At 53.8% G+C, this 12,192-nt stretch overlaps 1 protein-coding gene across 1 annotated transcript in view; it reads right to left on the bottom strand.

Moving 5' to 3' along the window:
* The window catches only part of EPHB1 (EPH receptor B1), a 76,965-nt gene extending 66,731 nt beyond the window's left edge, over positions 1–10,234 (bottom strand). Inside the window, exon 1 of the mRNA XM_066194169.1 lies at positions 10,018–10,234. Coding sequence (XP_066050266.1) covers positions 10,018–10,075 — 58 coding nt within the window. The 5' untranslated portion in view covers positions 10,076–10,234. The remainder of the gene's footprint in view (positions 1–10,017) is intronic.
* Positions 10,235–12,192: the final 1,958 nt, after the last annotated feature.

Genomic DNA, 12,192 nt, shown 5'->3' with positions numbered 1-12,192 from the left:
AGGGTTGAAGGAACCAAGGGGAGTCAGGAAGTCAACACATGCCACCCTTGGGAGGCCACCCCTGGAGCATGGACAGAGCCACTTCATGCTCTGACACCTTGCCGGTCCCTGGATTGCACCACAAGGAAACTCTGTAGGGAAAAGGGGGGATTCTCAAGGCAACACGGGAAAGTAAGATGGGAATAGACGCCAAACACCTCAAAAGGGCATCGGTCCCCTCACAATGATGCTCTGGCAAATGCCCCCTTCCCTCCCAGCAGTGCCAGGAGCAGGGAAACACAGCAGGTTGATTCTGCAAAACACCGATTGATCGAGAGCATCTTTCAGTCCCTTTTTGCTGATGTATTAACAAAACATTCTCTTATCAGAAAATAAAGTGGTTTCTGCTGAAAAAAAATGTCAGTAATCCAGACACGGGGATGTACTGAAGGATTCCTGAAGTCCCCCCTGTAACGGCAAAGCAAAGAGCAGCAATTTGCTAATTGGCAACAGCCGCTAGGCTGCTCGAGGAAAGGGCTGGAACCCTGAGGATGGGCACAAGTTTGATTATAAGACACGCACAGTGGATCATTTAGAAAGATAAAACCGCGCTCGCTCTGCCGCAGCCAGCTATTAAAAGTGGAGAATGTTATTTCAGGTAATAAAGAGCAGGACCTGAGGACCAGCCTGGGAATTCAAATTTACAACTTGTATCAAATTCATCTGCTGTAAAACTCCACCTAGTTTATAAGTTTCTCACCAACTTCATAAAACATGTTTTATTATTATTGTTTTCTGACTCTCCTGCCTTAATAAAATTCCTCTCCCAGCCTGTGTGGGTGTTGCATTATAAACATTTGCACTTTGATTCATTCAAGACTGCAGAAAGCTTTCAAGGTAACCTATTAGGAATACTTTAAATGGTTCAAAGACATCCCAGTTTCCCCTGAATGCCGCAAAGCTTTAAAGAACAAAATAAAAACGTGCCTTGCTGCAAACCACCTCCAAGAATCTGCTGGGCTGGTGACTCAGGAGATGGGAGTGACCACGCAGGCCAGCCAGGAGGGGTCCAGAGTGGGAAAACACAGGAGTTATCAGGGCACAGGGTAAGGTGGGCACCCATCCATCACTCCCCAAGCCCCCTTGCCGGGGAGCTGGAGGGATTTACTAACAAAAGATTCTCTTGGGGATGATGTGGGTGCATCCCACTGGTAGGAGGCAGCCAGACCATTTTTGGGGATGCTGCTGAGTGGTTCCTGCTGGTGGGAGGCAGCTGGACTGTTTTCAGGGATGCTGCCAAGTGGTTCCCACTGGTGGGAGGCAGCCAGACCATCTTCCCACAAGTTAAGGACCCAACCATGCAAAGCAGGGATTTCCTCATCCCTGATCAGCCCTGACAAGAGGAGCCCAGCGCTGGCGCACAAAGCAGAGCCGGAGGGGGCTGGAAGCAGTGTCCTTCTCAAAGCTGCTCCTTTTCTTCTGCCTCAGCCACAGCCCACTGAAGTTAAGGAGCAGCTTTTCATGGCTTTGAGCAGGCTCTGGAGCCAGGCTCTGAGCAGCCTTCCTCCCGCGGGTGCGCAGCAGTGCCGCCAGCGCGGCGATAACCCACGCACGGCACGAGAATAAAAGCTGAGTTTTAGAAGGAAGCTGATCACAATCAGCTCATGCCCTTACAGCTCCCATCTGCCAGCAGCCACCTCCTCTCCTCCACCAAGTTGGCTGCAGCATCCAGGGGTTGGGGGGCATTGCCAGCCCATGGACAGAGCTCGGGAGGGCTTGACCTGAGCTGGGTCCAAAGAAAAAGGCATTGATGCCTTTAGTTCCTGCACAGCTGCTGCTTTTCTCCGCTTGACTGAGCAAGAGGGAGGTCACCTGGCACAATGCACATGGCTCAAGGAGCTACACAACCCTCCCCAGCAAACACAGTACAGAATTGATCTTCCTTTATTTCATTAAATCAGAAATTACCACTTTACAGTCCATCTCTGGCGACAATAACATCATTGTGTGTGACTCCACAGTGCCTCTGTTGAAAGTCTGATGGGCTCAAACGTCTTAGACCCCCACCAGCAACTTCAGCACAAGGAGCAAAGCACAGGCAGCAAAGGCCAGAGATCTCCAGGAGATTCACCCACTTGTGTGGAGCTTCTGGGGAGCTTCAGCCAAACTCCACAGGCTGGGGAAGAGCTTTGTGCTCCAGGTTCACTTGCAGCCAGGCTCGTAATTTCCAGGACTAAATAAAAACTGCTTTAAAAATAATCACAGCAGAAGAGCAGGGATGGAGTGGCCATGTGGTGAGGGCAAAAACACCTATGGAGCAGCCTCTTCAGCTCCATGGATACATCATGGGAGGGAAAGATCCTGGACTAGTCAAAACCATCACAAGAAGCCCTTCTGACAGTGCAATTGTGACAATTTTGTAACTTCCAAACACATTTGTTTCAAATGAAAAGCAAAGCCAGCACCAAACCGAGCACTCCAAGAGCGTTCCACTCCTGCTCTCTCCCTAAATGTCCGCCTTGTTCCTTGGGCATTTGGAAATAAGACGCTACAGACTTTTGGTGAAAACACCAAGGTCAGCCCCAGACTGTCTCCAGTACATGAGGCTGCCTCCCTCTCAGTCCCCCCCCCCCCAGAGGTCAGGGAATGCCCAGTGAGCCCAGGGCAGCCCCCCACAGCCAGCCCCATTCTCCTCCTGCCCCCTGAGGACAGTGTTTCCCTTTTAACTCTTCTGCTGAGTTCCCAGTTTTCCCGGGGAAGATGCAATTCACACCCCTCTGCCTGTCCCTCGGTGATTTAATGTCTTTTGAGCAAAATGCAATCATCCTCATATCAACAGGGCCCTAGTGAGGATGATAATGAGCCAGCTCCAACCCCGCAGCTACGGAAGTGGCTGCAGCAAGCAGAGGCCTCGAGCAATCAAAGGCCCATCCCTGGCCTCTGATTGCTGAAAAAGAAATGAAAAACCTCCATAAAACTTCAAACACTCCTGTTCCCTGCTCCATCCCTGCACCTGTGGTGTGGGTTTTAGCACCAGGAGACAAGCGACCAGCACCAGCTCCGGGTACCCCCAGCTGCATTTTGGGTGTCCCCAGGCAGGTCACCCACAGCACCCCACGGCAGAGAGAGAGCACGGGGACATCCACCTGCTGCTCAGAGCAGCCCTGCGTGCCCAGGTTTTGGGGATCAAGGAGAAGCAGCCCCCATCCTGAGCTGAAGGTGACTTGCCATGTCCCAGGACACACAAATAAAGGCATCCCCCTGCTTTGCCCTGCAAACAGGAAGATAATAGAGGAAGGGAGAGAAAGATGTGGACATGCAACAGGTCTGGGGCTTTGCAGGACTTCAGAGGCTTCCTGGGAGGGAGCAGAGCCAGGAGCAGGGAGCATCCAGTGGGCTAAGCTGCCCATCCTCTCATAAAAATAATATACAGTCAGGCGAAGACACCAAAACCCAGCTGTGCTTGGAGCAATCCAAGGGAAATGCTGGTTGGGTTTGAATTATCCAAAGCTTGGTTCCCAGTTGCTGCTGGGTTGTGGCACACTGGGTACCGGTGCATTGGAGAGGCAGGTGGGATGAGAGAAGGGCTTTGAGGAGAGAGCACCATAAAACAATCCTTTGAAGTCATGATGGAAACCCCATCAAGGATGGCAGGAAACAGCCTGGAAGTGAGGATTTCCACAGCCTCTTAACTATTCCCATCCTCCGCTTTTACTCGTTGCATAACAATTAAAACTTCATCAGCTCCAACCACCAGTAACCCTGACTGGATGCCTCCCCAGACAATAAACATTTCCTTCCCTAACTAATGAGCACATACCTGAGGTTTTACTAATGCCTAATTACTTGGCCTGGATATTTCCAAATTTTAAATAAATAAATAAATCAAATCCTAGAATCCCAGAATGGTTTGGGTTGGGAGAGACCTTAAAGATCATCTTATTCTTACCCCTTGCCATGGGGAGGGACAACTTCCACTAGATCTTAGCAACAACCTAAATAACCTTAATACTGTGAAAAATTACTAAGATTAACTTAATACCATATTTTTTTTCTCCTCCCATCCAGAAAGACCTTGAAAGAACTCATTCTGCTAATTAAGGAGAATGACTGAGAAGAGAAAAAAAAGCAAATTAACATTTATCAATTAACTAAAACCAATCTTGACCCTCACCTCCTCCAAACGACTGCTTGCCATGACCATCCATTGGAACATAAGTGCACAGCATGGAAACGTCAACCATGGGATGCTCTGGGACTCCCCTCCTCCCAAACCAAGAGCATCCCTGGCATAAGTTGGAAGAAGTGAGGCTGAAGGACACTCATCTTCCTTGTCCAGGGCTCAGCACAAGCCCCTTCCCCTTTGAACTGTTGCCTCTGTGATTCTTCACTGTGGGGCTCCCAGCAGGAACTTATTAAAGCCAGACCAAAGCACGTTTTGCTTTAATAGTAATTAGGTCACCCTGGGTTGTAGGCTTAGCAGGCAAAACTATAATTATTTAGAAACATCAAGTTTAAATGCCAAAGAATCTTAATGGAGCTGAGCTAATTAACCAATTTCAACTAAGTAACTGATTAGCTTAAAAAGAAAAAAAAGATAAATCAATGATCATAGACAACAACATTTTCTTCTAACAGCCTTTCTTGCAGCAAGTCTCAATTGCACAAACTGAGCGCAACAACCCCTGCTAACCAAATATTATTGTAATTAAATATTCAACAGAAAGCCTCTTCAATTATTCAGAAGACTGATAACACTTGGTTATAATTGGGGTGGTGGGAGAGGTTTCCAGAAGCAGGGATGGCGTGCACCACGCAGCTCTGGTCGCTGACGCAAGCCCACGGGTCGTGGCATCAGCACAGGGCACCCCTCCCGTGCCTGGAACCAACCTGGAGGCAGACGGATGCTCTGCGGCCCCGACGTGAGAAAACAGAGCAGATGGTGCACAGGCTTTCTGGATTCCTGCTATTAGACCAAAAATTCAGGGGACTGATGGCCAGTTTCCAGGTTTCACACCGTTTTCCAGTGGTAGCGTTATTCCCCTGACAGAGGGCCGGGACGAAAAGCAGGCCCCGGTGTATCGTTATAATTCACTAAGCAGCATTACCATAGGAAATTACAAATTAGCTTTTCAGCAAAGGATACAGACGTATTTAGATTAGCCATAGAGAAACGACAGAACCTTCCAGCCCATTCATCAAAGCTCTTGTAGCTCCAACTTTCGGGGAAATGAAACAATAATAAATATTGAGCAGGGAAAGTTAATCTCCCCTGAACGCACTTTAATAATTCAAAAGTTGTGAGAAATAAATAAATAGAGCACAGATCCTTTTGTGCCTACAAAACACGTGCCCTGTTTTTCTCACTATTTCTCATGATGTGACTTGGTGGGAAAATGGATGGTGACCAAAATAAAAGAGCACCAAAAACTCAGCTGTGACTGTGAGCAACATTTACAGGGAAGGAGGAAGCCCATCCACACTTGCCACTTATCTGGAAAGCCATGGAGCTGATTTGGGCAAGAGTTTGCTCCCACCGTCCCTGAGGAAAGGGCTGTGCTGCCTCTGCCTGCAGCCTGCATCCACTCTGTGCCTGTTCCCTGCCCTGCACACTCCCAGGCAGCCTCTCAAGCTGCTCATTTTTGGAAGGACTGTGGGTTTACCACTAAAAGCTGAACAATGCAATAACCAGCTCAGAGTCCAGGGGCCACCCAAGGTGCCAGCGCTCTCCTGACACTACTCTGCCATCACTCCATCCCTTTCCACACCCTTCGGCTCCCACACCAACTTGGGATCTCCGTAAGCAACACTCACTCCAACCCCCTACCATTCCAGGTGAGGAGGTGCCTTCCCAAATTGCCACCCGGCCAATATCCAACCCTAACATTTGCCTTGCCCAAGTACTGATGCGTGCAACCCTTGAGAGCTCTGTTTGCAGCAGAACAAGGTCAAATTGAAATGCGTTTTCAAATCTTAATGAATAATTAGGGAAAGCATTCCCTCCCACAACCCTAAGTATTTACCCAGCCTTGCTGTGCCGTTAAATGACTCCTCACACCAACGCTGTCTGTTCAGAGGGAGCAAAGCACCACGGTGCCCTTTGGGCAGCATCACACAGTTTTGGGGTTCCTGCAGGAAGCCCTTTCCATGTGTGCTGAGCTTGGGGTACCCACAGTAGAGAGGTAAAAAAGCCCCCTGGTGCTGGCTGGACTCAGCCAGCACAGTGCACACACACCACAAGAGCCTCAGCCTTGCTCTGAGCATCACTTCCATCAGCCTCATCCCACAGCACTCCTGCTGCACCAGGACCAGGGTCTCGGAGACTTTGCTGATTAGCATCGAGTTACCCACTGCCCAAGGTACCATTTCCCCCTTTTCATCAAATCTGATGTAATCTTCTTTAGCTTACAGAACCAATCTCTGCTAGAAACATCTATTATTCAGCACCATAGCCTGGATCCAGATCCAGATGAACGTATCTGGCCTCTTTCATCATCAAACATCCGTATTTTCTCCTGATTTCTAAGGCCAATGGAAGGGTTTTGTTCTTGTTGTGTCAGGAGCTGTACCCAGGATGGGTGAGAGGACACCTTGCAAACCCTCTGGCAGCTCATGCCACGGCAGTCAGGGCCACTTAACGCATGGGAGAACATGCAGCACTCCAATATCCAAAAGAACAGGAAGAAAGACACAATCCCTACTTTCTCCATGAGCAGATACCGGGAATTAGTTAGAGGGGTAAAAAAAAAAAAAAAAAAAAAAAAAAAAAAAAAAAAAAAAAAAAAAAAAAAAAGCAGCACCTGCAGTGTCAGGACCCTTTTCCAGGACTTGACAAAACATTTTCCCTTCAGGCTGACAAGATCTGGGCTCACTTATCATGCCAAGAATAAGGGTTTTCCCCTTGGGGCTTTCTTTTTTCCCTCAGCTTGAGCAAAGAAAGCCAGAGTAAACGGGCAGCTGAACAGTAGCACTTGCAAATTCCCACGAAGGTTACCATTTGCACTTGGAAATTCCCTCCTGAAGACTTATTTCTAGCTTCTCCTTGAGAAGGGCTCAGCTCGGGGTGGAGCAGCTGGGCCAGAGGTGGGAGCCCACGGGGTGCCGGTGCAGAAGTAAGGGCAGAACGGCGGCCACCAGCTCTCAGCCTGCTCGGCACAGGCACCAAAGGATGCCTGCAACAGATGCCTGCAACCCGAGCCAAGAGGGAGGAGAGCGGGTGCCCGGGGCAGGCAGCACGCACGGAGCACGAACGTCGCTTTCCAGTCAGACCCCATCCCTGCTCCGATCCCAGCTGGCAGTTCTGAAGCTGGTGGATAAGCAGGGTGAGAAAAACTAAGCCAGATTCACCAGCCCCAAGCAAGGCTTTTCACCTCCCTCCTGTGGTCTGCTTATCGAGATGCTGCAAGCACAGAGAGAAAAACCTGGATTTTAAAAGAGCGGGTGCGAGGCAAGGAGATGCAGGAGAGGCGAGCAGGCCAGGCAGGTGAAACACAGTACGTGGAGGAGCTGCACCGAAATGGTCATCAGCCCCATCTGACCTATCAACAGCTCCAACCCGAGTTAAAACATGTAACACCAGTCCATTATCACTCTCTCTATATGCTAAATGGATTGTATTTGGTTCAGTTAACACGACAGAGAGAGCATGCCAGCGGCTCCTGAGTGATTGCAGGGTGTGGGAGAGACAGAGTACTTGCTGCTGTCATCTTCTCGCGTCCTTCTTCCTCTTTGCAAGCCACCAAAAAAAATTTAAAAATTACTACAGACGTCCAGGTGTCCAGCAGAAAAGAGAGAGCTAAGCCACAGGATTTAGTAAAAAATCCAGGAACCATAAAAAACGTCAGATAAGTGACTCTATTACGTCCAGGTTCGCGTGCCGCAGGCAATGAGTTAGCAGGGTTTTATGGAGAATAACGAGGGTGGTTTGGAGGCAGCCCGTGCCCTGACCCCAGCTGCATCCTCCTCCCACTCCAGCCGGGTCCAGACCCCCAGACGCCTCCCCCGCCATCACAGAAAAAAAGACTTTTTGTCTCGATGGCTGATTTGGGATGCAGGGAGCCATCCCCGGCTCAGCTGCTCCCGCAGCCCAGGGCAGAGCAGAGCACCAGCCGTGGCTTTGCTGTGCTGTCAGAGAGGGCTGCCGGCTAATCCAGCCTCGCCGATGCTCCAGGGGGAAAGCCAGACCCCAGGGCAGGACAGGTCCTAGAAGATGCTCCAGATCCATCAGAAAAAAACATGTTTCAACCTAGCAAATTCAACCTCTGTTATCAAGAGATTCAGTAACATTTAAATAAACCCCACAGAAAGGCATTTTCTTTGTACAACCACATCATTAGACCCTCGCCTTAACTCCAAATCAGATTTGATTGCTCTACCTCCGAAATTCCCCATCCAAAATTTTCCCTGAAATCTGAGATCTCTCTCAGGATACTACTTTACTATCCAAGCAACTTCCACAGTAGAGTAGAAATATCACCACTCCTCAACAGGTTCGGTCCTGGACAGGGACACTGACTCTGCCAGGGCTCCCGGGGAGAGCTCGGGCAAGCTGGGGAACACGCTGGGTGACACCCAGGAGTGCCCTCGGACCGGGAGGGAGCCGAAATCTCCCATCCAGCCGCAATTCCAGCAGTGCCTCAAGCCGCTGACGCTGCAAACACCGGCGAGCGAAGCGCTGCTAACAGGTCCTGCCTTTTCACGTGCGGCTTCGCCACCGAGCAAAGGCGCGCTCGTTGCATCACGCTTCGGCATGGCACCAGCACTCCCACCTCCAGGTATTCCTACAGAGATGTCATGAGGCAGCCCAAGAAACACGAAAAGCAAACACGTGTGTCAGCCAAAAGCCAGCGGAGAGGGGATGCCGCATCAAGCGGGCCTGCCCGCCACGATCCAGCAGCCGTGCTTGCGAGCGGAGAGGAGCTGTGGCTAAACCCCATCGGAGCAGCATTCCAGCTCCTGAACCAGCTCCTCGCTGCCCGGAGCTGAGCCGGACTCTCCTGCCATCTCTGACAGCGTCCAGCTCAGCCACAACCATACTCATACTAAACCCCCCGAGCGAGGCCCAGCCCCACGCCGGCCGGCAGCGGTTTGAGACCCTGAGCATCATCTCCCCCACCCGCGCCTCTCGCTGCTCGCAGCCCAGGGGCTGCACCGCGTCTCCTGTGCGCAGCCACCGCTCCAGCGCTGGGCAACCCCTGCCACGAGCTGCTGCTGCACCAGCAAGAAAGCTGACAGTGGCAAAATAAAAAGAAAAAAATAATCGAAGCAGTACTTCAAGAGCCATGCCGGCCACGGAGCAGCGACGCAGCATCAAGGCTGGGGCGGGCTGGCTGTCCCACCAGGCCCACCGCCCCGAGCGTGGGTCTTGGCTGCAGGAACCTTCCTGCTGCCCAGAAAATCCCACGACCAAGCGGGAGATGGGGAAAAGATCCCAGCCCACTGGCACGGACCGTGCTGAGAGGACGAGCACGCACCTGCTCCGTGGCTCCATGGCCGGGCCAAGCGTCCCCCCGCTCAGTTCATCTCCAAAAACGGAGACCACCTGCCCACGGCTCCTGGCGCATCCATCCTCCGCCGGGGCTGGGAGGAGGAGGGTTGGCAGAGGCGGCTCCGCGCACCGCCACGGCCCCCGGAGGCGGCCCCACCACGGCCCCGGGGACCAGAGGGGACCCAGACGGGACTCCGGAGACGGCCCCACCGCGGCCCCGGGGACCAGAAGGGACCTTGGAGGTGACCCCACGGCGGCCCCGGGCAGAGCTCCGCAGGGAAGGGGAGCCGAGCAGGAGCTCGCCCCACGAGGATGCGGGCGGGTTCCCTCCTCCATCCCCGGCTCCCTCCCGAGGGCACGGGTTGCCAGCACCAGGTAACCCGGGCTGACACAAGCGGCCGGGACCACGGGGCCAGGATCCGGCCCCGTGCCGGTGCCTTACGGCGGGGGAATCGCTCCCCGCCTGCCCCCCAGCTGCAGACGCCGCGGGCGGCGCAGGGACCCTCGGCTCAGCATCCCACCCGCTCCCGGTAGTCCCGGTCGCCGCTCACCTTCCACGGCAGCCGCGGCGGCGGCCAAGCAGAGCAGAACCACCAGATCCACAGCCATCGCCTCCTCGGGCCCCGCAGGCGTCAGCCGCTACCGGCGGGCGGCCGTGAGCGGGCATGGGGGGTGCGTCCGCGGGCCGGATGGCTCCGGGGCAGGGCGGGCCGGGGCCGCGGACGGGACGGGCCGGTGGCAGTGCCGCTGCCGCTGCCCGCCCGCCCGGGTCACATCGCCGCCGCGAGTGGCGCGCGCGGCCACGCCGCCGCCGGCCCCCGCCGCCGCCGGCCCCGCCCCCGCCTCAGCCCCACCAATCCCCGCGCCCGCCCGGCCACGCCCCCGCCTCAGCCCCGCCAATCCCCGCGCCGCGCCCCGCCTCGGCCACGCCCCCGCCCGCCGCGCGCGCCCGTGCGAAGGGGGACGGCGCCCCCTGGCGGCCCAAGGACGCCCCCCCACGCCGTGTCTCCCCGCAGCGGGACCCGCGACGGGGCGGACCCGGGCCCCGCAGAGCCGGGACGCGGCGGGGGACGGGCGGGGACAGAAGCGGGGACGCTGCGGCGGGATTACACTGCCGCAGCCTCGCTCCCCTCTCTCACCCCCAAGAGGAATCTGGAGCGAACCATCAGCCCCGCAGAGACGTGGCCCCTCTGCCCAGCCGCCCCCAGCATGGCCGCTCCCCTCAGGCTCAGACACTGCGGCCGCAGCGGTCGGACACAAGGCGGGGCCCCCTCAGCCTCCTGCCTCCTCCTCCACCGCCCTCGCCCTTCGCTGGGCATCATCGCTCCGGGCTCCGCGGCCAAATGAGCACCCGGGAGCAGGGGAGCAGCGGCCTCGCTCGGGGACACCGGGATGCTCAGCACCCCTCAGCAGCAGCCCCGTCGTGCCAGCCCAGGGCTGTGCCCTGGTACCCACAAGCCCGACCAGGGGCGATCTACATCCACGGCCTCTAAATGAACCATCCAGAAGGAAGTTCGCCCGGTCCCGCTCTCCCCACGCACCGCCCTGGTCAGCCTTGGCAGGGCTCAGCATCCCCCACTGCTCTGCTCCCTCGTCGACAGCAAAGCTGACCCTGGCCCTCCTCCTCAGGGGTCCGCTCATCCCAGCACACGCGGGTTAGGGAAAACAGCGAGGGCAGGGCAGGCAGCAAGGGGTCGTTCGGGTCACGGCCGCACGCCTGCCGCCACGGTGGGACCAGAAACCCTGCAGAGACACCAAACGCTGGAAAATCGTCAGCTTTTCAGGGAAAGCGCGTGCAAAAATCAGTCAGCGGTGCCACGGGAACAAGAGTTTTTCTTTTGCGGTTGTGCAAAATATATTTTCAAGCAGCTCCTATTCAGCTGAGCAAATAACAGAAAAAATTGCCAGGAACCTTCTGGCTAAGTTTTAAGGAAATTTGCTTTCATCTTGACAACCCTTCTTCATTTCCTTCCCATGAATATCTCAGCAATCCAGTTTACTCACTCAGAGGATCACAGAAAGAAAACTGTGAAGTAAATGTCAGTATTATTTGCATCTTTATCCAGTCTGCCATAAAAGCAACACCATGTTATTTATCTGATCTAGCACAACTCAGTAACAGCTCAAGTATAGAATATTCATGATGTGCAAAGCAAAAAAATGTTAATCGTTTGAGAATACAAGAGGCAAAGAGCTGAGCCTTTGAGTTATCCAGAGAAGTGCCTCATTTTGGTGGGGGGGGATTTCCTCCCAAATAATAGTTATCAACTGAAAACCTTGCATTCAGAAACTAACATTTGACCAAAAAAAGCCTGACAATTTCTGTAGGGTAAAAAAAAGAATAATACATCAATATTCTTCTGATTTCTTTTCAGCTGGCCAAAGAGTTGGCTGCGCTGGGTGAAAGCCAGCTGTGTTTGTTCAAAATGTTTTCTGTTCAGTCAGCCTTGCTCCGAGTCTCCCAATAACAAGGCTTTGCTTCTCCTGGAGGACACATCTCCAAAAAAGCCGTGTACCATCTGGGGGTGGAAGTGGGAAGGTGGCAGCATCCTGTCACAGGGCCCCTCTTCCTTGCACACCCGGTCAGATTGTCACCATCTGCCCCAGAGACCAGTGTCCCCTTAGAGGGCATATCAAGGGCATTAAAGCCTGAAGGGTTTTTGGACACATTTTGCTCTATTTTCCTCTCTGAGCCAGCCATGTGTGGGAGGCAAACACCCCACAGA

The sequence above is a fragment of the Chamaea fasciata genome, unplaced genomic scaffold (assembly GCF_029207755.1).
Source record: "Chamaea fasciata isolate MVZ Bird 193981 ecotype frontalis unplaced genomic scaffold, bChaFas1.0.hap1 SCAF_11, whole genome shotgun sequence".
Classification (NCBI taxonomy): Eukaryota; Metazoa; Chordata; class Aves; order Passeriformes; family Sylviidae; genus Chamaea; species Chamaea fasciata.
This window is presented reverse-complemented; position numbering and strand designations above follow the sequence as displayed.